General features: G+C 50.8%; 12 protein-coding genes across 12 annotated transcripts; 7 read left to right on the top strand and 5 right to left on the bottom strand.

Moving 5' to 3' along the window:
- Positions 1-103: 103 nt before the first annotated feature.
- On the bottom strand, positions 104-436 carry N7462_003223 (uncharacterized protein; the record flags this gene model as incomplete). The annotated part of the gene is made up of 1 exon (XM_057074949.1): positions 104-436. One exon carries the CDS (start codon positions 434-436, stop codon positions 104-106), a length of 333 nt encoding a protein of 110 aa, XP_056934454.1.
- Positions 437-703: 267 nt separating this feature from the next.
- Positions 704-2,626, top strand: N7462_003222 (uncharacterized protein; the record flags this gene model as incomplete). Its single annotated transcript, XM_057074948.1, has 8 exons — positions 704-875; positions 959-989; positions 1,053-1,247; positions 1,310-1,475; positions 1,537-1,638; positions 1,707-1,836; positions 1,902-2,014; positions 2,069-2,626. 8 exons carry the CDS (start codon positions 704-706, stop codon positions 2,624-2,626), a joined length of 1,467 nt encoding a protein of 488 aa, XP_056934453.1.
- A 2,450-nt stretch (positions 2,627-5,076) lies between these two features.
- On the top strand, positions 5,077-5,383 carry N7462_003221 (Dabb family protein; the record flags this gene model as incomplete). Its single annotated transcript, XM_057074947.1, has 2 exons — positions 5,077-5,095; positions 5,151-5,383. The coding sequence occupies 2 exons, from the start codon at positions 5,077-5,079 to the stop codon at positions 5,381-5,383; spliced, it is 252 nt and encodes an 83-aa protein (XP_056934452.1).
- Positions 5,384-5,942: 559 nt separating this feature from the next.
- On the bottom strand, positions 5,943-6,651 carry N7462_003220 (uncharacterized protein; the record flags this gene model as incomplete). The annotated part of the gene is made up of 4 exons (XM_057074946.1): positions 5,943-5,992; positions 6,027-6,239; positions 6,297-6,540; positions 6,592-6,651. 4 exons carry the CDS (start codon positions 6,649-6,651, stop codon positions 5,943-5,945), a joined length of 567 nt encoding a protein of 188 aa, XP_056934451.1.
- A 1,014-nt stretch (positions 6,652-7,665) lies between these two features.
- Positions 7,666-9,406, top strand: trm6 (tRNA 1-methyladenosine methyltransferase subunit GCD10; the record flags this gene model as incomplete). The annotated part of the gene is made up of 2 exons (XM_057074945.1): positions 7,666-7,751; positions 7,825-9,406. The coding sequence occupies 2 exons, from the start codon at positions 7,666-7,668 to the stop codon at positions 9,404-9,406; spliced, it is 1,668 nt and encodes a 555-aa protein (XP_056934450.1).
- A 322-nt stretch (positions 9,407-9,728) lies between these two features.
- On the bottom strand, positions 9,729-10,650 carry N7462_003218 (actin-related protein 2/3 complex subunit 3; the record flags this gene model as incomplete). Its single annotated transcript, XM_057074944.1, has 6 exons — positions 9,729-9,776; positions 9,839-9,917; positions 9,988-10,100; positions 10,166-10,440; positions 10,541-10,586; positions 10,645-10,650. The coding sequence occupies 6 exons, from the start codon at positions 10,648-10,650 to the stop codon at positions 9,729-9,731; spliced, it is 567 nt and encodes a 188-aa protein (XP_056934449.1).
- A 237-nt stretch (positions 10,651-10,887) lies between these two features.
- N7462_003217 (replication factor C subunit 3) lies at positions 10,888-12,353 on the top strand (the record flags this gene model as incomplete). Its single annotated transcript, XM_057074943.1, has 5 exons — positions 10,888-11,018; positions 11,080-11,167; positions 11,229-11,403; positions 11,476-11,859; positions 11,947-12,353. The coding sequence occupies 5 exons, from the start codon at positions 10,888-10,890 to the stop codon at positions 12,351-12,353; spliced, it is 1,185 nt and encodes a 394-aa protein (XP_056934448.1).
- Positions 12,354-13,361: 1,008 nt separating this feature from the next.
- N7462_003216 (uncharacterized protein) lies at positions 13,362-14,816 on the top strand (the record flags this gene model as incomplete). Its single annotated transcript, XM_057074942.1, has 1 exon — positions 13,362-14,816. The coding sequence occupies one exon, from the start codon at positions 13,362-13,364 to the stop codon at positions 14,814-14,816; it is 1,455 nt and encodes a 484-aa protein (XP_056934447.1).
- A 463-nt stretch (positions 14,817-15,279) lies between these two features.
- N7462_003215 (Clr5 domain-containing protein) lies at positions 15,280-15,732 on the top strand (the record flags this gene model as incomplete). The annotated part of the gene is made up of 1 exon (XM_057074941.1): positions 15,280-15,732. One exon carries the CDS (start codon positions 15,280-15,282, stop codon positions 15,730-15,732), a length of 453 nt encoding a protein of 150 aa, XP_056934446.1.
- Positions 15,733-16,626: 894 nt separating this feature from the next.
- Positions 16,627-18,276, top strand: cwc27 (putative peptidyl-prolyl cis-trans isomerase; the record flags this gene model as incomplete). Its single annotated transcript, XM_057074940.1, has 1 exon — positions 16,627-18,276. One exon carries the CDS (start codon positions 16,627-16,629, stop codon positions 18,274-18,276), a length of 1,650 nt encoding a protein of 549 aa, XP_056934445.1.
- Positions 18,277-18,708: 432 nt separating this feature from the next.
- On the bottom strand, positions 18,709-21,074 carry N7462_003213 (Heat shock factor (HSF)-type DNA-binding; the record flags this gene model as incomplete). The annotated part of the gene is made up of 2 exons (XM_057074939.1): positions 18,709-20,539; positions 20,599-21,074. 2 exons carry the CDS (start codon positions 21,072-21,074, stop codon positions 18,709-18,711), a joined length of 2,307 nt encoding a protein of 768 aa, XP_056934444.1.
- Positions 21,075-22,009: 935 nt separating this feature from the next.
- Positions 22,010-23,018, bottom strand: N7462_003212 (putative aldo-keto reductase (AKR); the record flags this gene model as incomplete). The annotated part of the gene is made up of 2 exons (XM_057074938.1): positions 22,010-22,696; positions 22,779-23,018. The coding sequence occupies 2 exons, from the start codon at positions 23,016-23,018 to the stop codon at positions 22,010-22,012; spliced, it is 927 nt and encodes a 308-aa protein (XP_056934443.1).
- Between the last annotated feature and the right edge of the window lie 374 nt (positions 23,019-23,392).

The raw sequence follows: 23,392 nt of genomic DNA, 5'->3' as shown, positions 1-23,392 counted from the left end.
CTTATCGCCGGGTCCCTCGTGCCATTCACAGAGTCATCGACACTCTCGCGCTTCGCACCGAGATCCCCACCTCAGGGACGGCCCCGTGCACGGATGGAGTTGTTTAGTTGTTTAGCCAGTTTAAGGCCTCTTTATAGTTCCCTGGATGGATCGGGCTCGTCTGAATGGTCAGCAGCCAGTGGTAACGCCGGGTTATCAGCACATGGGCCAAATGATTGGCGCTGCGCTGCCGGACCGGTCCCCGCTGTGGATCCCGCTCTGAGGCGTCCTCTCGCTGCGGAGAGTGAAGAGTTTGGAGAATCAGATACTGCAACGCGCAAGAAAAGAAGGATTCGGTCGGAACTTCCCGGCCATCATCGCCATGTGCGCCGCTCTGTACCTCGATGGTCCCGGCATGCCTGTCGCGCCGAGCCTCGACCTGCTCCTCTGGATCCATAGTGGAACCCGTTGACACTCGCACTTCGCACCGACGATCGTTATCGCTGCTGGCGTGCATGCAGCCTCGTCTATCATTGGATCAATCTGCATACAAAGCCCCGAGGGGTTGCATCTAGACAGAAGCTGTCGGGGATGGCAGCGTGGACATACAAATTGTAGCTTCCTCCGAGACCAGGACGATCTCAAAATCTCCGCAGGCTGTTCTTCTTCCTCTGTCCTCCGTCCTCTCCTTTCTGCTGCTCTCCACCTTCAACGTGCCGGCAAGATGGAAGCTTCACCAAGCGATTCCGTCATGAAGATGGAAAGGGACAAGGGACAGCATGCCGAAGAGAACTGGGATCTCGAAGAGACTCAGCCCGAGAAGAAACGCTCTGGAGTTCTCAATGTTGTCGTTTCTGGCCTGGCGCTCTTCAGCGATGGCTACAATGCCCAGATTAGTATGTCTTGTTCTTGAAACAAAATGCAAAAAAAGCTCCATTGCTGCGACAATTGAATCAATCAATCTAACTTGCTTTTATAGTTGGCTATATGGAGCCGCTCTTTTCGGTCCTGTGAGTGTTTGGTTTCGGGTGCTGTCGTTACATTGGACCTCTATTAACAGATCCCTTCAATAGTTACATGAGCGGCATGTCCTCAACCATCAAATCGCGCCTGTCAAACTCCTACCTCATTGGAGAGATCTTTGGCATGCTTTTTTTCGGTGTCCTCATCGACCGCATTGGCCGTCGGACTGGTGTCATTGCCGCAACAGCCTTCTTGATCCTGGGTATCGTGCTGGCCACCGCAGCGCACGGGAAATCTGAACTTGGGTATGCGGCCCCTCTTTGACGATTTGTTTCAAAAAATGAACTCTAATCTTGACAAACTTTAGAATGTTCTGGATGATGATTGTTGCACGAGGTATCGCAGGCTTTGGTGCCGGCGGAGAATATCCCGTTTGCGCCACAAGTGCCACCGAGGCCGCAGACGAGACGACACAGCTGCGCAAGCGTCGTGGTTTCTTGGTAGCAATGACCACTGACTTCGCTGTGGATCTGGTACGTACTGTAGAACCTCCACGGGCAAGTTTTTCAATATTGACAAATCGAAATTAAATAGGGATTCGTCGCGGCAGGTATAGTGGCCCTCATTGTCTTGGCCTGCTATAATCAACAGAGCACAGAGGGGGTCTGGAGAATTACTTTCGGCCTGGGAATTGTGGTAAGTATACTCAGCAGCCCAGATTGCAGGAAAATCTTAACCCCGAATCTCTGCTAATCGTACAATAGCTCCCGATTTCCATCTGCTTTTTCCGTATCCGCATGATAAACTCTACTCAATACAAGAAGCATGCCATCAAGTCGCATTACCCTTACTGGCTAGTCCTCAAGCGTTATTGGAAGCCCATGCTTGGTACATGTAAGTTTTATGCTCGCTCTCAACCTTTTTAAATGCTTGAACTGACCTAATTTGACGAACTAAAGCTTTGGCGTGGTTTTGTTATGACTTTGTGACCTACCCGTTTGGTCTGTTTTCCTCGACAATTGTCGAGCAACTGAACCCGAACAACACAACAGTTCAAAATATTGGATATGGAGTATGTCTCTTTCTAATTGGAGTAAAATCTGTCTCACTAACATTTTATTTGTAGACTGTGATTAACTGCTTCTATCTCCCTGGCTGCATCTTGGGCGGACTCCTCATGGACCGCATTGGTCGCAAGCAGAACATGACTCTTGGCTTCATGCTGTGGGCAATCTGGGGCTTTATCCTGGGTGGTGCCTTGCAACCTATCCAAAGCGTCTTCCCTCTCTTTGTCGTGATGTACGGCATCTTCCAGGCCCTTGGTGAGATGGGACCTGGCGTTTCTACGTTCCTTTGCGCCGCAGAATCATTTCCAACTCCCCTTCGCGGCCATTTCCTTGGATTTGCAGCTGCCGTCGGCAAAGCCGGTGCCTCCATTGGCACGGAAGTTTTCACCCCGATCCAGAACTCCTTTGACAGCACAGCAAAGGGCCAGCAGGCTGTCTTTTTGATTGGCTCCGCCTTCACCGTCGTCGGTGGCCTTATTGCCTGGTTCTTGATTCCGGATATGTCCCGGGAGCTGGAGACCGAGGATGCTCGTTTCAAGGCTTACCTCGAGGAGCATGGATATGACATTAGTCTCTACGGCGAGGCCTTGGTCGTCAATCAACGGAGCTCTTCTTGAGTATCCACTCGGGCGCTAAAAGAATGTGTATTTTTTCAGTAGAAATTGATTTTTTTTCTAGTAAGAACTCCCCTTGCTTCAAGTCGAACGTATTCCTTTTTGTTCGTAATAGTCATGGCCGGAGTAGTAGTCGTCGAACCCCAAGAAGGCTCAAAAAGGAAATTGATAATACCCCACAAAGAGACTGGAAGTGAATTCTGCGCTGTTTGAGTGTCGGGGATGATTTGGAACGTGAAAGTTAACTGTTACAGACTAGGCAAAGATGCGACTGTATGATCCAGGTATGCTATTGTGGCTCAGGCTGGCCACCAGGAGGGGCAAACAGAGATCTTGGGGGACTGAAGAAAATTGACTTAGAGACGCTCAAAGATTGCTAGATATCAACAAGAAGATCTTACACCGCGACAGCAACGCAATCTTGATCACCTATTTCATCATAACAAGATTGCTATAGAGAATCTCCAGATAGCAAGTAACATAGTTCGCAAGATTAGGGAAGCTCAACAAACACTACAGCGCCCAATCACTAGGCGCCAGGTCAAAACACCGCTTAGCAAGACAGGAGCGCTCTCTATTAGAAATGCGAATCGTTCTATTACCAAGAGAAAAGATAAGGAAGCAGAGGCAGAGCGGAAGCGGTTGAGGAAGCAGTGGAAGAAAGCGTATGGAACATCACCACCGCCAGATCCTACACAGAATCAAGATATAGCACTAGAAAGAGTAGAGAAAGCACGCCAAGAAGTGAATATTTTCTTTGTAGATATATAAGGGACAACTAGTAAGTAATAGGGTGGTGAGAAGAATCCGAAAAGACTTTGTGAATCGAAAAGACTGTGGCACACCCACAACCCAAAGGGGTGGGGGGTGTAAGGCACTAATAGTACCTGGAGGTAAGTGATACTGGTCCTCTCAAACATCGCAGCTCACAAACCAGAAAGCCTAATGCAAATCATGGGGTGTGCTTTTTGGTTTAAGATGGCTGGCAATTCTCTCTGACTCGGTAACTTGGAAGGAGATTTAATGTGTGCACACCACAAGCAGCACCTTTTTTCCTGGCCCATTGGAGAAAAATGCCTCCAGAATCTCACCTTAGTAAAGGTTCTCGCCTATTTAGGTTTTCCCTATACCATAAATGTAAATTCAAAGGTTGAGATTGATATTGGTTTCCATCTGCTATATTGTTTCTGCATCTCCAAAGCCACCTCGGCTATGTCTCGTAGCCTGGCTTGCACCAATATAGGTCTTCAACAATGAGCTCGGGAAAAGAAAATAGACTTCTCGGGATCAAGTAAATGATTAACTCTTCTAAGCTAATGAATGCAACCTAACCCGCGGCGTAATGGCTATGTAGGCGCCTTTTGTAACGGAAGCAAGAGCTATGTTGTTCGAGTACTACATGCAAGGTAGTAGCCTGCTGGTTAGATAAGGAAAGAATAAATATCAATATTGAATCGGTATTGAATCAAGGAATAAAAAGGGTACTATATTCCCATGTCTATCCATAGGTCCCAGAGCTGGTAAAGAGACTTCAGGCAAGAGAAGGGAATGTCTAGCCCTTCATTCATTACGGCCGTCTTTGACTACTCCATACTTTGTCTTGAGGTTAGAGTGCTCGTAAGGTGTGGTATTGACGCGTAGATGCGCCACCTGTCACTCGTAGTATAGTTGTGCCAATGCAAGGTGATGATGTTAATATAGTAGGATACTATATGAGCTTATGAAGGTAGGGCCTAGTGGTATACGAGGATTCATTTGATGCTGTCTAACTATGTGAACTATCTGGCAAGGTGTCTGAAATATCTCCTACCTCGATGACTAGTGTGTCATGGCGCGATGTTCCGAGTCTACGCGGGATACCTTATAAAACTAGCGAGGAATTGAGCATTCTTGTAATGGCGGGACGCACAGGGAAATATGGGGGTCCCAGCATAATCGGTGGCTTCTTGTCTACATGTAACACTAGGCAAGGAACCAGATAGATTAATGATATAGAGAAATAATAGTGTATACGGAGATCAGGATAGCTCTTGAGGAGATTCAGATAAGGGAGATGGTATTTTTTTTCTCTTTTCTATTTGACTGGAGGTTTCGATAAACAGTGGTGAATAAATATTTCAACAATGTAAATGCGATGTGGACGAATCGGATCCCATCTGAGGCTAACTCAACCTGTAGCTTTAATGGTGGATTCATCGTCCTCAAAAGAGATATCCCTTACACAAGTATCCCTTGCGTCAGAATTCCTCGAAGCAAACTACATTTTCCCTTTCAATATGAGCCCTTTGATAACCCACATAATCTTTCAGCAGTCCCCCGAATGATGTACCTTCTTTGTATTGGTCTAAATTAGTTTATCATTTTTCTAGTCATAAAAAGACTCTTCACGGTGATCGATTTTCTTTCTCTTTTCATCACATCCACTTTAAACGCATATTTCCTCTACAGTCAAAATGACCATCGTTCATATAGGTAAGAATTTAAGCATTGAATCCAGATTACTTAGCTTATATGAATCATTATCAAGTCCTATTCAAGTTTATCCCCGGTGTTACCGAACAGCATAAGTCGGCATTTGTTACAGAGCTCAAGAAGCTCAAAGAATTACCCTGTGTCAAGGATAATCGACTCCTCGTTGGGGGTCCCTCTATAACTACGCCAATCCAGAGAAGTAACGGTTATGAATTTGCGTTAGTCAGCTATCATGACAATCGGGCGGCACTTGAGCAATACCAGTCCTGCAAGGAACACGTCCAGTGAGTTTTCTTTAAGGGAAAATCAAAAGCATCCTCCGCCTGAAATGCTAATCTTGAATAAGTGTCTCGGCAACCTATCTTTATCCATCCTTTGTTGAGAATATTTCTATCTTTGATTTTGTTGTTGATCCAGAGGATGCTTATATGTGCTTTTGAAGAACAACTTTGACGGCACTTCATGGTGAGAATAAACAGGACATATAGAAGTTGTTACTAGGGTATAAAAGCTAATTTTCCCTAAAATCCCTTGCCTATCGCGACGCAATGGTTATGACCATACCACACTGGGCCTTCTTGATACTCTAGGCCTTTTTCCTCCCCCACTATCCATTCTCCACCTCTTGGAATGCATTTCTGAGAAGGATGTGGCCAATAATTTGCACAAAGTGAATTATTGAGAGATTCAATAGTATCCACCAATTGCCTTGCTTTAATGAATTTGACATCACCGTATATGTGATTTCCTTGATTGGAGGAAATTCCCTCGTTTATGAAACGAGCAATAGTCACATGGGCTGTCGGGACTATATAGCGCGCCCGAATCGGCGTTCCAGTATCGGCGGTCATATCATAGAGATCACGCCGAAGATGGTGATAGGTGTATCGGTCGTCGCTTTTTGGGCGTAAAGGATCAGCAGACGGCTCACCGGCCGCAGGAACAAAAGTCAAAGCCAATCCAGACCGGTCGTAACTGATCAGTGGCTTGACCAGCCTTGTTCGATGAGAAAGCGTATAGTCAATAATCTGAGGCAACATTTCCTTCAATGAAACATGTATTTCCTTGAGTTCTGCCACGGTTAAGCAAGTCCCAATCTCTAGGGCTGTCATGTGAAGATTTTCTTTAGGAACTAGCCAAAGGTCTAAATACCCGTCAGTTGACACCTGATATTCAGATGCACACATCTTAATAATCTTACCTGACGCATATTTGAAAAGACTTCTTTGTATCATCTCGATCAAGTCCAAAATTGAACGAGTAGGTCTGGCCCATATGATGGCATTGTTTCGTGGATCAACATAGCTAGGATCGAATGATGGTCCTTCAAGCTTCATCAGAATAGGATCCAGGTGCCATCCCGAGAAGCTACTGTCGAGAATCAGTGCCTTTTGCTCTGCATTTCTGGTGGCGCGATGCATATGATAAAGCGCTTGGAGATGGACCTCCAGCCGATTGTTAGTCTTTGACAATGCGGTGCATTGTGCCTGTCTTACCGAACTGTTATTGGTCTCTTTCAATACGGCATTGAAAGGATTCTCAATAAGCTGAGACATGTTTGATGTGATCAGATTTCGGCCTTTATCGTCCCAGCCATCGGACAGTGGCCCCTTTATGTGAGATTCTCCGGTACTCCAATGGATGTCCACAGAGTGATCGTTCCTTTGGTATGTAATTAATCTTTCGTCAACAAATAGACCAATGTCACCCATACAAACGATCAGTCTTGGAGACTGCGGGCTTACGCTTCTTTCTGACCAAAATCCATGCCTCCTTGCATATACATGTCTCAGAGTATAAGAAGATTTCCAAGCTTGAGATAAGAATGCTGTGCTACATCGAGGGTGATTCCTAAGAAGAAAATGCAGCAGTATGGAATGCTCTACATACGGGAGTTCTTGGAGTGCTAAACTACTAACTTTACCAATCTTTGATACAGTTTGGGCGTACATTAAACTTTCATTACTTCATAAACCTGTGATTTTTAGTGTATTTAAATGATTGTTCATCTCGTATGCAGTATTTTTTCCCTTTTAAAAAACCTTGCTCTGGCGTCGTTGGAAAGCAGGGATTGCTGCCATAAATTTGAGGCTTCGCTTCCTGATTTCCACATAGAGGGTAGGAAGTGCCTATCTCTAGGGGGCATATTGAGCAGGAGAAGGATTTGAATATCACGAAGACCTATAGACTTTATATAGTATCCCGAGCATACTCGGAACCCCAGCGCTGTAACACGCTAGTTAGCGAGGTAGGAGATAATTCAACACTCCCTGCTAGCAATCTTAGATAATTTGACATTATCACAATGATAATTGCATACCATTCAGTCCCACCTTTGCAAGTTCATGCAGTATCCTACTACATTTACGTTTAGTTTTCGCTCTAGGTATTTGTAGCGAATGGAATATCGCTACGCGCGATGTGGGGCATGCGGCACACGATGATTGGTAAGTGATCGCCAAGAAAAGTTGCCGGGAATCTTTTTTGAGCTTCGACTCGTTCGCTTCAGTTCACTTCCACGAGATCGGAACTTATTGACGGTGAGAGAGGTCTGCGACCTTTAAGACACCATGCATTCATCTATCCGCCCGAACCAGTTCGTGGTGATTCAATTGCCCTCGGATCAGACCCGAATTGTCAAGTTGGTTCCCGATACGTAAGTTTCTCCTGGAGCCTCAAGGCAGTCTCGTGTGACAAGGATCCTGAGCCTAGATTGACCTCATTTATAGCAAAATTCAACTGGGAAGATATGGTGGCTTTGCCACTAATCAGGTTATCGGCCGTCCCTTCTACCTGACCTTCGAGATACTCGACACCCCCGAAGAGGATGGCTACCAGTTGCGCGTCGTCTCCGCCACCGAGCTGCATGCCGAAACCCTGATTGAAGAGGCCGAGGCGGATGCAGAAGGCGACGATACGGAATCGGGAGAGGGGACCCCGATGCGTACCAATCGTGAAGTCATCGACACCCGCGCAACCCAGCAGCTAACTCTCGAGGAAATTGAGGAGCTGAAGAGAGAATCGACGGGGGCAGGCAAGGACATCGTCGCGAAGCTCATGCAATCGCATACCGCTATCGACCAGAAGACTGCGTTTTCACTCGCGAAATACACTTTGCGAAAGCGCAAGAAGTACTTGCGGAGATTTACCATCCTGCCTATGGACGTTGGTATCCTAGCCAACTACCTGCTGGAGCAACGCGATGCGGGAAGGACTATGGAGCTGCGGGATGAGCACATCGGCCTGCTGGGATGCTTAGGCAATGTGCATCATGGCGGCGAGTCTACATTCGATCCGCTCCCCGATTTTCGACCGAACGGCCGATACTACGTCATTGATGAAACCGGCGGTCTAATTGTGGCCGCGATGGCAGAGCGCATGGGAATCTTATACCCGGAAGACGAAGAGGAAGAAGAGATCAATGAGACTGAAGAGTCCCAGGATGCAAATGAAGACAAGGAGACCATGGAGGAGACTCCAGCACGGCCGAGTCGGCGCTCTCGCGTACGCCAAATGTCAGCATCGGGAAACACGATCACGCTCGTCCACGCATACTCACAACCGAACCTGACCCTTTTGAAATACTTCGGCTTCGACATTAACAACCCTGACGAAACTCATCCGCTTTTCACCCATCTGAAAACAATTTCGTGGTTACAAATCTTAGATCCTACCGCGGACCCAATCATATCTAGCGAACCTCCTACTCTGTCTCCGGTTGAGCTAGCTGAGCTAAAGCCCAGCAAGCGCAGTACATACTTCTTCAAGCGTAACCGCTGGGAGCGGGCTCGGAACGTGACAGACGAGGCTCGCGCAGGCAACTTCGACGGTCTCGTCGTTGCCACTCTTCTTGAACCTGCCGGCATCATGAAAAACCTGGTCCCGCTGCTCTCAGGATCCGCCTCAGTCGCCGTCTACTCCCCAACCATCGAACCTCTGGTCGAGCTCGCAGATCTGTACTCCACTGCACGACGTACAGCATTCCTCCAGCGTAAGCGAGAGATTGAGTCGGAAGACGGCAGTGTCGAGTCGAAAGATCTCTCTCCGCTCCTTGACGAGTTCAAACTTGACCCGACCCTTGTCCTGCAGCCCACATTACACAGAACTCGCGTTCGCCCATGGCAAGTATTACCGGGCCGGACGCACCCTCTCATGATGGGACGCGGTGGTGCCGAGGGCTACCTCTTTCACGGTATCCGGGTCATTCCTACCTCTGCGCGCATCGAAGCCGCAGGCACTTTTCGGAAACGGCGCAAGGTAGAATCGACTTCCACGCCTGCCAGTGATAAAGACGTCGAGATGGCATCCTAGAGGTCAACAGCGGACTATTGATATCCCACAACAAAAAAAAAGATAGACTTGTACGAATATAATGATCCACAACTTGTGTACAAACACCACGGTACGGTCCTGTATAGTTCGGCGCGCTAGGAATCGCCCGTTAGAGCATTTGGATTTTCGATTCATTGTAAAGGTTACAAAGGAGCATAACTGCTGCCCGATGACCCGCTCTGGCAGCTACAGGGTCTTTACAACATCGCCTTTGATAACGCCACGTAATCGGGAGAGGGAAAGCAAAAAGGTCCATTCATGCGCTGAATTTAAAGAAAAAATATACAACCGCCGTGACAGTTTACAGGCTCTTGCCCATGAACTTCCTCTTCGTAAAGCTAAGCCAAAACTGCGAGGAGGTCAGTCGTCGATTCAAGTTAGGCTACGTGAGACGGTTTGATCAGAACGTACCTTCGAAGGTCCCTCTCCGCCGGGGTATAATCTAGCATGTAGCCGCACAGCAACCTCCTGTCGCACCTGAGAAATATATCTGATAGAAAAGGGACATTAGTGCGAAGTTCTGCATAGGAAGATACAAGGAGAAGAATAGGTTGACGTACGCCCGCAAGCTCTCCGCATCCTGGCGGTCGCGTGGGGGTTCGAATGCCTGATTGAGCGGGAAGGACACATCGCCCGGGATGGCAAAGTTGTCGAGGGCGGCATTAATCAAAGCCTAATTAGGTATCGTATTAGTTTCCTACTGTCTCGACATTTTGGCATGGCGTCCGGCAATTGTACCTTCTCGGCCTCGCGAGCAGTCATCGTCGGCTTGACCTTCCCGAGGCACTCGCTGACGAACAGGGTTCCGTAGATGAGCATGCGGTCGGCTGGACCATTAATCTCAAAATTGCGGAACAGGACGTTGGCACGGAAGAGCGACAGGATCTCATCGACGCAATCGTAGGACTCGCTTTCCGGCGAGACATCAATGTCGGGGGTGTCGGCGGGAAGCGGAGGAAGAGTGTAGGCGGGGCCACGAGTGCGAGTGCGGAGGGGCAAGATAGGGAAGTTTCCTGAAATGAAGAAACGGGATGTCAATGTCCAATCTTGATAGGGCAGCACCGTATGTCGCATAGAGGGGTGAGGGGTGTAGCTGTTGGCGGGGCAGCATACCTATCACAGGAACATCGCGGTCCTCCAAGAAGATGGAGTGATATGCCTGGATGAGACGAGTCAGTTAAGCAAAGATGTTTCGGTCAGAGTATCTCAAGACATACCGGCATGGTGGATGGATCGGCGGGCAATGAATTGTCTCTGGGGGATGCAGAGACAATGAGGTTGCGGAGCGGGCTGGAGTTTAGGCAGGGGAGGATGTCATCGGTGGAGCGGCCCCAGCTCCCGTTGATTTTCCGCCCCGAGATTCTCTTTACGCGCGGAAACGCGTCGAGCTTTCTTTTTCGCGATCAACGTCTAGACTCTTTCCCTCTATCTTCTTACGCCCCCGATATACACCATCCACCATGTCAGACTATGAGGACGAGATGGAGGTGGATGCGCCATCTAAGGATGTTCAATTCAGCTCCGATAATGCTAGTGGAAAGAGGAGGACGGCGGCCGATCTCCCCGTCGCAGCTCAAGACAACCTTCCTTGGTCAGTGAGCAGCACAAACACGAGGATGAGTTAGGGGCAGATACTAACCCTCTCTGTCCAGGGTCGAGAAATATCGCCCCAACAGCCTAGATGATGTCTCCGGCCATCAAGATATCCTAGCCACAATCAATCGATTTGTCGACGCCCATGTACATCACGACCAGACTGGACCTGAAATACTAAGATAAAAGCTAATGGCAATCTGAACAGCGTCTACCTCACCTTCTTCTCTACGGACCCCCCGGTACCGGCAAAACTTCAACTATTCTTGCCTTAGCACGACGGATATATGGCCAAAAAAACATGCGACAAATGGTGTTGGAGCTGAATGCCAGTGATGACCGTGGCATTGATGTTGTACGAGAACAGATCAAAACCTTTGCCAGTGCGTTCCCTCTTCCGAAAAAGACAATATATATCGAAGGGTGATTGACTGAGACTGTTTGACACTGGACAGGCACAAAACAGATCTTCTCCATGGCCCCGCAGTCTAGCGGCAGCTCCTCTCTCGCGGGCTTCAAGCTGATCATCCTTGATGAGGCCGATGCCATGACCTCGACCGCCCAGATGGCGCTCCGCCGCATCATGGAGAAATACACTGCCAACACCCGATTCTGTATTATTGCCAACTATACCCACAAGCTCTCCCCGGCACTGCTCTCCCGATGTACCCGATTCCGATTCAGTCCCCTCAAGCCGGCCGACATTCGAGTGCTCGTTGACCAGGTGATTGAGAAGGAGAACGTTCGCATTCAATCGGAGGCGGTTGATAGTCTGGTGACGCTAAGCAAGGGCGACATGCGTAGGGCGCTGAACGTCCTCCAAGCCTGTCATGCTAGCAGTGGGTCCCTCCCCCGTGTAACCTTGATTGCTTTTGCCATCTAGCCAAGAGCGGATATGTTAACTATGAATTTTGTATCAACATCAGGTATTCCCCTCCCGATGCGAGATGCGCCAAATGTGCCCCGGCCGGAGCCCGAGACGATTACGAATGCCACCATTTACGACTGCATTGCCGCGCCGCACCCGGCTGATATCCAACAGATCATGACGACCATCCTCTCCACGAGTGACGTAACCTCGTGCCTCAACACCGTCAACACGCTGAAGGCGACCAAAGGTCTAGCCTTAGCAGATATTCTGTCGGCGCTAGCCGATCAACTACAACAACTCGAGGTACCAGCACAGACACGAATCACCTGGTTAGAAGGGCTGGCGGAGATCGAGTGGCGTCTCTCCGGCGGCGGATCCGAAGCCGTGCAGACTGGCGGGATGGTGGGCGTGGTTCGGAATGGCTGTGAATTGATGGGTGACAAAGGCATCCCAGTAGCGTGAATAATGACAGTCACAATGATCATGAAGCTTTTCCCTCTTTCTTCGTTATTCTTTTTTTCTCGGGGGAATTCACCCCGGTTTTCGGGTGCAGTCTGCAGGGTCTGTAGAAACGCGATTGCGCGTCTCAAATTGGCAAAAGGTCATTTGAGGTGGAAATCTCCATGATTTTCTGACTTTCCTGGCCTCTGAGCCAGACATTTAAACTCGATCGGCGCGAAATGGCATGCCGATGCGGCGATGCGGAGAAGCGGCAACACCTGCCCGTCCCAGTCCATTCCCGTCGTCCTCAATCTTACCCTCTCGATTTGCTTGGCCTGCGTGTTGTAAAATCCGACGATGATCTTAGTGCTATCGCGGGTCTTTTCATTGGTCGGATTGTGGAGGCCAACAGGGTCTTAGGGTTCTGCTCCACTTGCAACTTTCCGGCCTGTTACGGCCATTGGACATCGTCGACTAAACTAATCTTGTTATCGCGAAGCTCCTGGCAATTTCTAATTAGCTAATAGGATGTCCTTGGAGGCATGTCCTTTCTCCGCGCACCTCCTCGGACTTGGGCCTGGCTTGGTCTGCAGTAGCCTATGTGCTCGCCCACTGCGGGATAGTCTGCATCGTCCTGGCCGTGGAGAGTCGTGAGGAGCGGGGTCCCGTCACCTCCACAATGTCGGCCCTCTCCGTCAATCCCCGAGCTTCAACCGCCCCAATTCCCCAATCATATCCTCCATTGACCCAGTGTCGCCTCCCCTTGCCAGATGCTCACTCCCGGACACGAGGGCCCGGCCACCCATCCCGAAGGCGTTGGCCGGTTCGGCGGGAGAGTGCATCGACTCGCCCGCCACTAGGCGTAGCCAAAGGATGTCTCCGCAGGTGAGCGATGTCACAGCATAAGTAGTTGCGCTCGCGCTGCTGCTGTTGCGAGCAAGGGTTTGGCGGATTCTCTACCTTTTCAGTGCCTCGCATCCTGGTGGTCTGCGCTTCGACCGATTCTTTGGGTATCAACTCTCTGCCATCATGCGCTCCTCCATCCAGTCCGGTCTGCTACTGGCTGCATCCCTCTCGACCTCGATCGTCGAGGCAGAGCGAGTGCTTGGCGCATTCATTTTTGCCCGCCACGGGGATCGCACAGCCAAAGTATTTGGAAACACTGAATTAACCGATCTCGGCTACTCCGAGGTCTATACCGCCGGCGACTTCTATCATGACCGATACATTAATTCGAGTTCAGAGAAGCACATTGAGGGCATCGCCTCCGAGATCGTCGTGGCTAAGCAGATCAGTGCCAGTGCCCCCGATGATGCTGTGCTCCAAAACTCGGCTACTGGCTTCCTCCAGGGTGTTTATCCCCCGGCGGGAAGTGATGCCAACACCACGCTGGGGAACAGCACCGTCGTGATGTCTCCCTTGAACGGGTACCAGCTGATCCAGTTGACCACCACCACCTCTGGGTCTGACAGCGAGGACGCAACCTGGCTACAAGGCTCTAGTGACTGCCAGAAGGCGACCATCAGCAGCAACAACTACTACACCTCCGACTCCTACAACTCATTGTTGAAGTCCACCGAGGACTTCTATCAGTCGTTGTCATCCATGCTTAACACCACCTTCACTTCCTCGCAGATGACCTTTAAGAATGCTTACACCATCTTTGACTATCTCAACGTTGGCATCATTCACAACACCACCGAGGAGTTCGCCGGTGGCGAATATCCATCCAACGAGGAGTTCGACCAGATTTTCCAGCTGGCTAGCAACCAGCAATGGAACCTGGCCTACAACGAGTCGGATACCGCTCGTGCTGTTGACGGTGCCGTCCTTGCCGGCGAGATCCTCTCAGGTCTGAACACCACCATCGCTTCGGGTGGTGAGAAGTCTAAGCTGAACGTTCAGTTCGGCTCCTACGGCACCTTTATGTCCTTCTTCGGCCTGGCACAGCTGCCCGCTGCTTCGGTCAACTTCACTGGAATTCCCGACTATGCCTCCTCAATGGTTCTGGAGCTCGTCACTGACAACGAAGACACCGATTTCCCCTCTGAGAGCGACATCAATGTGCGCTTCATGTTCCACAATGGCACTCTGACCGGCTCTGACGAGCCCACCGTCTATCCGCTGTTCGGCCAGTCTAATAAGCTCCTCTCTTGGTCCGACTTCAAGTCCAGCATGGAGAAGTTTGCCGTCACTTCGGATGATGAGTGGTGCAATTTATGCGGCAACACTGATGGCAAATGCGCATCCTCCACGGCCAGCACCAACAGCTCCGACTCTTCGAGTGGCTCCGGCTCCGGCTCCGGCTCTGGGGGTATGTCGCGTGCCGTCGCCGGTGTCATCGGTGCTATGGTCACTCTTGCAGTTATCCTCGGCCTGGAGGCTCTCTTCTTCCTGGTCGGTGGATTCCGCATCATCAAGCGCCGCAGCGGTGTTCCTGAGATGGCCACCTCAGCTGGTGTGACTGGTGATAAGAAGGCTTAAATACGATGGTGTATGATTTGCCAAGCGTAGTCAATGAATAGTGCGTACGTCCGTATAGGATTGGTCGCGCAATTTGGTATCTCCTAAGCGAGGTAATATCTCCCAGTTGAGACTTGATTTGTTTTAGTGTCACGAGTCCACGGATAAATAGGTTTCCTAATAATCAGAGATTCCCCTTCTTCCTTTCTTTCTCCAGTTTTGGCTGTATTTGCTTGGGCTAAATACACTTTTGTCTTGCATAGATAGAGCAATCCATCTCTTGTCGTTCTCGAGGAAGAATAGATTGAATGAACTAGAGAGAACCTTTGTAGTTATACTCCGCCCACGCTAAACGAATACGAGACGCCGCCGTGGAGAGACTGACCGACTGACCATCCCGCAGATTTCACCGCCTTTTCCCGCACTTCGACTCTCTCCTCGGCTTCTCCTTTCTCCTCTTCCCCACATGCAATTCCTCTCAGCCATGCCGCGCCAACAGATCAACCTCGAGCCCTATCGGGACGAGATCATCACGTTGTTTCAACACGGCATCAGTAGTGACTCTATCAGCCGCACTCTTGAGAGCCGGTATAGCATTCAAGTCAAAGAAAGAACTATCCAGTCTCGGCTGCGCAAGTGGGGTATTCGCAAACGCAGTCGGACCACGACAGCGGATGAGGTGCTCCACGCGCGGATCAAGGTGCTCTTTGTGCAAGATAAGCTTACCGATAAGGCAATGTTGAAGCTGTTGCGGCAAGATGGCTATGATATCTCCGAGCGCACCTTGCGCCGACTGCGGTTCCAACTGGGGCTTCATGCGAGGACGACTTTTGAGCAGGATCGGGATTCTGGACCGGTTCCAGGCCCGATCCCTGTGCCTATGCCTATAACCATGTCTGTCTCGGTGCTGGCAGCAAAGGATGCTCAGGTATCATGACATTGTCTTCTCCCTGAGCATCCCAATGCACCATATATCTCATGATGCATTGTCTGTATGGCCGGCTATTCTACTATCCTCGTTCGAGTTCAGCACCAATCATCGCCCAACCACCCTTATGCGACATACCCATGCCACAGTCAAGAGTTTCTCTTTTTCCCTACGCGACAACTCAAGGCTCTTATACACTAGGGCCGCTAGTAGTAAGTTCTCACGTTCTATGCGGCTGGCTCTCGCTATGATTTGAACGCTGGCAAAAGCAACTGCCCTGCCGTACAATTGAGAGCCAGATCTCATCAGCCCTAGACAAACTTATTGACTGGGACATGTGGCAGTATCAATGCGTCAAAAGCGTCTTTCATTCTCAGTGTCGTTGTATAGCTTGAGCTGGACGAACCATCACGACGTTCTCACGATGCTAAGCATTTCAACCTTGCAATCTGGTGCTGGACATCAGACCAATCCCTTCCCCTTGCAGCAAACCGCTCGCGACAGTATAGACGAGTCAACCTCGACCTTTTTTTCTTCTCGCCGACTCCTACATGCATCCTATTATTCTCTTGCCGAAAGCGACACCCATCCAAGCGATATTGACCTTCCCATGGATTTTTTTTGCATAGACAGCCAATTGACCTGGATTCATCTACCGTATTCTTGTATATATATCAGTCTTAAACTTTTCAATCTATGCATGTGTATCATGTTTTCTTTTTTTGGCAATGGAATCGACTACCGTAGCGATGCTCTAAGGTAAACACACCACGTGACATGACGTCCACTTTTATCGGAGACAGCAACTTTACTCCGACGAGAGCATGCGATTGACTTGAACGCCATCCAACCTTTTGTTGACGGGCCCCGTGGCTCGGTCATTCTCTCCCCTGTCTCTCCATAATGTCCACTCAATATGCCAGCGAGCCCAACCCCACCGCGCTAGCAACGCTGAACACCACCGTTGGACCGATCCACATCGCCCTGTTCGCGAACCAGGCTCCTCTCACCTGCAAGAACTTCCTTCAGCATTGCAAGGACAACTATTACACTGGCACGATATTCCACCGCATCGCATCAGACTTCGTCATCCAAGGCGGTGATCCTACGGGCACCGGCGCTGGCGGTACTTCCATCTATGAGTATCCCGAATTCGAGTATGACCCCGAGGCGCGCGATCCGAACGAGCGGGTAGTTTTGCGGGATGAGATTCACAGTCGGCTGCGCTTCAACCGGCGCGGACTGGTTGGCATGGCGAAAAGTGAGGACGGGTCATATGGAAGCCAATTCTTCATCACGCTCGCCAACACTGATCGCGAATTGACGGGACAGTGCACGTTATTCGGACGATTAGAAGGCGATAGTATCTTCAACGTGCTGAAAATCGCCGACGCAGAGCGTGTAGAAGGCACTGAACGGCCTGTATACCCGGTTAAAGTGACTTCCTGTGAGATTGGAGAATTGGGACCGCTTGCTGGCAAGTTGAAAGACCGGAAGACGACCACCTCGACCGCAGCTGGGGGCGAGAAGGCCGCGCCGAAGAAAAAGAAAAAGGCTGCGAAGGGCGGGAAAGTCCTACTCAGTTTCGGTGATGACGAGGGCGACGAGGGCATGCCCATTCGGCCAGCGAAGCCCAAGTTCAACACCAAGCTTGTGGCGGACGTGCCTGGTGGGATCAGCGAGACGCCTAAACAGCCACGGTCACAAACAAGCGAGTCTATACAGCCACGCAAACGGCCGCACTCGCCATCCCCACACCGATCTCCCTCCCCAGAGCGCAAGCAGCGCCGCAAGACCCCCGATCCCCAGACTCAGCTTCCTCTCCGAGATCCGGAATCGCCCTCCCGCTCCTCAACTCCTGGCTCTCCTCCGCCCAAGGAGTCCAAGCTATCTCGCACCAATGCTGAGATTGCCTCGCTCAAGGCATCCATGCGCCGCAACGTGGATATGGGACCCGCCGACACGGGACGCAAGAAGTCCGCCCTCGAAGCCATGATCCCCAAGACCGCGACAAGAGCCCGCAAACGCCCACCACCTGGATCAAGCACCGGTTCCAGTGCTGGTCCACGGAGCGCAGCCGAGCGAGACGCATTAAAAGTTTTCAACGCCTTCAAAGCGAAGCTCGAGGGTGCAGATTTCGCACCGTCACAAGCACAAGCACATACGGATCGGGACGCCGGGAAGCGCCCCGCACAGGATCAAGATGCGGACGAAGACGAAGAGGCTCAGCTCTGCGACCTGCATTTCATTGCGAACTGCCAGTCGTGTAAGTCCTGGAGTGACCCGGACGCGGCGGCGCCCGACGAAACAGATGCCAACGACCAGGGCTGGCTCACGCATCAGCTGCGATTTGGCAAGGATACGCTAGGCAAGGATCTCAAGTGGAAACAGCAGCACCGAGAGGATGTCGATTCGTTGATGGTCATCGATCCACGCGAGAAAGAGAAGGAATTGGCTGGTGGCCGGAAGCGTGGTCTGCAGCGAGACCGGGAGAGGGAGAGGAAACGCGAACGAGCGGGCGAGTTGGAATGGGAGAGAGACCGACAACGATAGAGGTGGCGAATTGACAGGAACTCTTACGGGTAGGCGGACGAGCAAGCGCGAAGAAGGGGGATCTGATACCCTGTTTTACCATCATGGTTACAAATGGCACGATCTATTACAACATCAACCTACATAGTGTACTTGGAATAGTCCACTTATAAAAGAGGCGTTGTCTTCTACGGACCAAGAAAAATGGAACGGGAGCAATAGATCGTATACCAGTATGCTGCAAGGCAATCAGCCCATTTAAGAAACTTTAATTGAATATCATCATGGGTCATGTCATGAGGTTTTTACAATCCAGACCTCGCTGCCACCCAAGCCCGAGAGAGAAAACAACAACCCTATGAACAAAAACAACGCCTGAGGTATCTCCGTAGAATCTTTTATAGGGGCTTCTTCTTGGCTCCCTTCTCTGCCCAAGACCAGCCTAGGGCATGATCAGGCCCTTTTGCGCCGCTTCGCGCTTCCACCATCATCAGGCTCGTCAACGGCTGCGGGGCTGGTGGCCTCGCTATCTGTCAACTGCTCCACAATACGGCCCGAGTCGGCACCGTAGCCTGAGCCGTCAAAGCCGTAGTTGTACGCCGAGTGATCTTGGCCTTGGTTGGAGCTATCAAAAAGGTCACCGTCGGCAGGGATATGATCAAAGTCGAAGAGGTCGTTGGTGTCGCCGTCGTCCAGCTGAGTAGCACCGATATTGTCATGGTTGGTCGTGCCCGAGCCGGGGCCGTGCCCAGAGTGGTCATCTACCACAGGTTTTTTGTCGTCGTGGTGCGAGTCGCCCAAATCGGTGAAGTAGTCATTATTGAAGATCTGGTCCAGGTCGAGCGGCGGGGGTGGCACATTGCCGTCGCTGTCCAGGCCGGGTATGGCGCCCGTTGGACTGAGCGGTTGGAGAAGGTTAGTCAGGTTCTGAACGGAGCGATCCTGCTCGGCCTGCATTTTGACCAGATTATCAATTTCCTGGCGAGTATTGGCTAGGCGGCCGGAATAGTTGTGGGGCATCGGAGGAGGGTGGGGTGTGACCAGAGCACTATTCGAAGCCGCCGAGCCACTCGGATCTCCAGTCTCGTTGGCCATGAGTCGAAGCATATCAGCTCGCTGGTTTGGTGTGAGAGGGACGTTGCCACCAGAGGTTTCGAGAGAAGAAAGGACGTTGGGGAACTCGGAGAAGCTGGTGGGAACGCCATTGCGCGCATTCGAATTCTGAATGACGGACATGATATCTCGCTGCGGGAAGCTATCATCAGTCTGCTGTCCCGACGAAACATTCATTGACTCCTGTCGTGGGCTGCTGTCGAGAACCTCCTCCACATGACCATGTTGAGTCGCACTAGGCTGACGAGTATGGCCACGAGATCGAGTGTCGTAGTGGCCACTGGCCGCAGGAGACAGGGTGGTTGCCCGGTTAGAATCGTCCGTGGATGGCGGTGCCTTCAAGAGGAGCGGCTGCTTCTTCATGGTTCGTTGTCCAGTGGGGCTACTCATGTTGGCCAGAGGGTTGAATGAAAAGTCATCCCCCATATCAACAATGTTACCCTGGTCTCCAGAAATGGCTCCAGCAAATGAATTAGCGAGGTTCTGGGTTCCTTCTTGACCTTGCAAACTGCGATTGTACACCGTTGCGAGAAACGTAAGAATCGCGTTGATCGAATTCTCGTGGCGGGTGTGTTGTTCCTGGAAATTGGCTGCTTGAGCGTAGAGTTGCTCATGCTCTTTCCGCAGCCTGGTAATCGTGTTCGAAATTATCTGTTGCTGCTGACGAATGGCTTGCAGCTCTCGATACACTCCGGAAAGCTGGTCTTTTTGCATGGAGGTATCAGTCAAAAGTGATAGTTGTCGAGGTCGCGCACGCTCGTCGCGAGAAGTTGCTATGCCCTCGTCACCATAATCCTCCATCTCATTCTCATCCGCGTCTTCAGTCTTCACACGAGGGCCACTTTTGCTACCCTTGCTGCTATGACCAGCGGCATTCTTCGGTTTGGAGATCAACCACAGCAGGTCTGGATGGCCCCGTTTAAAGTATGGGTTGGCATACTCGGAGGGGCTCTTGTTCTTGCGCTCGCTTGCGCGCATTGAGTTGTCTGATAATCCCACCTTCTTGTGAAATCCATACATGTTCAATTGTCGAACGAACGAAGCGTAGTTATTGTGTTTGAACAGCTCCGGGATGAGAGTCCTTGCAAATTCATCTTCGTCCAAGACAATGAATGAATTACCATCATCAGACCAACGGATCAGTTCCGTATTCTTCGATTCGTCCAAAAAGCTGTAATCCAATGTTAGCGAATTTGTTCCAATATTCAACTTGTATAGATAGCAACGTACCTGCTCAGCTTCTGCACGAATGGTGGGATTTGTTTCCTCTTCGCTTGCGCCTCTCTCTTCGCAGTCAAAGCCCGCTGATATAGCTCCTCCAGAGACTCACCCCAGGCGCCCTCTCCAGGGTTTTGCCCTGAATTTTGGTCCGGGTAGGTTGCAGGGGATTGCTCGTACCCACGGTTGCGGCTGACCAGCTGGTTTGGCTGTTGGCGACGCGTCAATTGATTTGAGGTCCCCCCATTCGAGCCAGACGAGTCTTGATTTCCTGTATACGATGCCGGGATATATGTGGACGGATCAGCGTAGGAGGATGGGTTGACGGTATTGGTAGAAGGATTCTGTCCCCATTGGAGGAACTGGTCATTCGAGAGTTGAGAGTTGGGGTTGGAGGGCTGATAGTTCGGTACTGCGCCCATCTGAGGGTGTCCGGCAGGGGCTGTGCCTGGGGCGGGTCTTTTTCGAGTCATGCCTTGAGAGCTCATGGTGTATTTGGAGTATTCCGTTAGGTCTCGATTGAGGTCGGATGGGTATCGCGATGTGGGTTGCAAGTGGGAAACTTGCAAGTGTCAGGTCCGCGCGCAAATATTTATGGGTGTTGTCGTCCAGGCTGCCAGAGTGTTCACTATCCCTAGTGACTTCAGGCTGCCAGTGACAATGCAAATGATCGGTCGTGAAAGTCGTCGCAAGAATTTCGAGTCACGCAAAAAAGTTGGATGGACCTGCAAGTCGGACAAACGACTGGCCGAATCCGGTACTCAACCTCGAACAATCCAAAGTACAGGGCTTTGAACTCGGTCGGGCTGCTCAGGCTATAATCAGGCACAGGTAGACCGAGTAAGGCTCAACAGTGATCTGAGATGGCCCGCTGCGAGGCACACCACAATCAACAGCTGCGGGAAGAGTTCGACATTCAGAATGGCTGGAAAAGCGCCAGCAAAAGGAACGTGTCAATATACTCACGACTTCGACTCTAACAACGGACTGCGAGGCGAATGTGATGAGGAGCGGGGATGGATAGCGCGCACAGGAGGAGAACGAGGAAATATGAATCGCTTGGCGACGATGAGGTCAATTCGGGCGGAGCAACGCAGTGATTGGCACATGGGGCGCTGACTCAGCAGAGTGCGGTGTGTCCATGACACGACGTCGACGCGATTCAGCCTCGCAGTGTCGCAAAGAGAGTCGGATAAAAGAGTAGATCGTCTAAATGAGACAGAGATTGAGTTATTTACAAGATACGCAGTATTGTATACATGATGGCGACTGTTTTTGGTGGGGTGGTTGTTAGAGATGCAACGATCAGGAGAACAACGCAGATCATATATATACCTGCATCGAGTCACTTATATCATCCTAATATTGGCGGACACATGGCGGTACATGTAAATGTACATGCACTTCCAAACTATCAACTGATTTAAGGATTTGGATCCCCAATTACCGCCCGAAACCCTGCCAACAACTCCTCCCATTGAACCCGGTATCTCCGACTAAACTCTTCCACTTTCAACGGAGCAGCGAGATCCTCGAGCATGCGACTTTGGTTCTTCGTACCATTAAGGACTACTATGTTGCCCAGTCCCATGACAAGAGTGTATAACGAGGCCGCAGGGGTAATCTGGAGTAGATTGGCGAGTTTCTGTACGGGGCCAGACTGCACTAGCTCTGGATTCGCCGTCAAGGTCCAGAAACTCTGATAGATGATTTGATGCTCGCCACAAAAGATCCGGAGATCTTTGTCAAACAGAGTGTCCTCATAGAACCGATTCTGTACCACCGCCGGCTTCACCGTCAATGCGGAGGTAAACAGCGCTTCCAAGAGAGGCAACGAGCAATTTGAGAGACCCAGGTTGCGGATGCGATGCGGCACATAGGTCTCCAATGCTCGCCAGGCTTCCAGGGTCTGGTTGAGGGTAGGCAGGGGGGAATGCAGAACCACCGTGTCAAGGTAAGCAACATCTGCACTCTGCGCACCCGCATGGGGGCGGAGATTATGCAGGGATGACCTGACCGATGCATGGACCTGGTCCGTCACCGATGCCTGGGGGTCATACGGCATATTTTCCGGATCCTGCGCCGACAGTGGGCTAAATTTGGTTTGGACCTGGGTGAGCGAGCACTTTAGCCAAGACCATCCATCACATCCTGGTTGATTGGTTACTGACATAGAGATCCTCTCGACATACTAGCCCATCTGCAATCGCCCTGCGGATTCCATCCCCGACTAGAGCCTCTTGATAATGACGAGGCTGTGCAGCTGTATCAATGGCCCGGAAGCCGGTGTTGATTGCCGTGTAGACAAGATCCGCCGTGCGGTCTCTCTTCCAAGCTGTTCCGTACAGAAAGACGGGCAGCAGCGTGGCAGTGGACTCACTAGCAGCACGCAGGCAGTACCGTTCCCACATATTGCTCACAGCCCGAGCCATGATGTCTACATGGAAAGGGGTGTAGTGGATGAGCAAAAAGTTCCGAAGCTGCGGGGTTCGCGAGATCCTTAGTAAGGGAAATCGAACCAAGTTGCGGTGACATCACGCTAGTCGCAGAACATAGCAAGGATATGTATCCATTCCTACCAGATATCTTACCAAGAGAAGGCACAGATAGATCGAAGCCCGAGATCCCATTGACAGAGAATCCTCTCCAGTTTCGGGGGTTTAGAGGGAACGTTACTTGTACAGAGCCATTAGGAACGTCATGCGCTCTCCGACGTGGATTGGAACTACGGTTCCGTGCAATCAGCCGATCAAAGGTGAACGAAAATAGGGTGTGCAATGATGCTGTCACAAAATGCGGAAGCCTA

The sequence above is a fragment of the Penicillium macrosclerotiorum genome, assembly GCF_028827735.1.
Source record: "Penicillium macrosclerotiorum strain IBT 26536 chromosome Unknown utg000003l_segment0_segment0, whole genome shotgun sequence".
Lineage (NCBI taxonomy): Eukaryota > Fungi > Ascomycota > Eurotiomycetes > Eurotiales > Aspergillaceae > Penicillium > Penicillium macrosclerotiorum.
The sequence above is the reverse complement of the archived record's forward strand: the minus strand, read 5'-3'. Positions and strand labels throughout refer to the sequence as shown.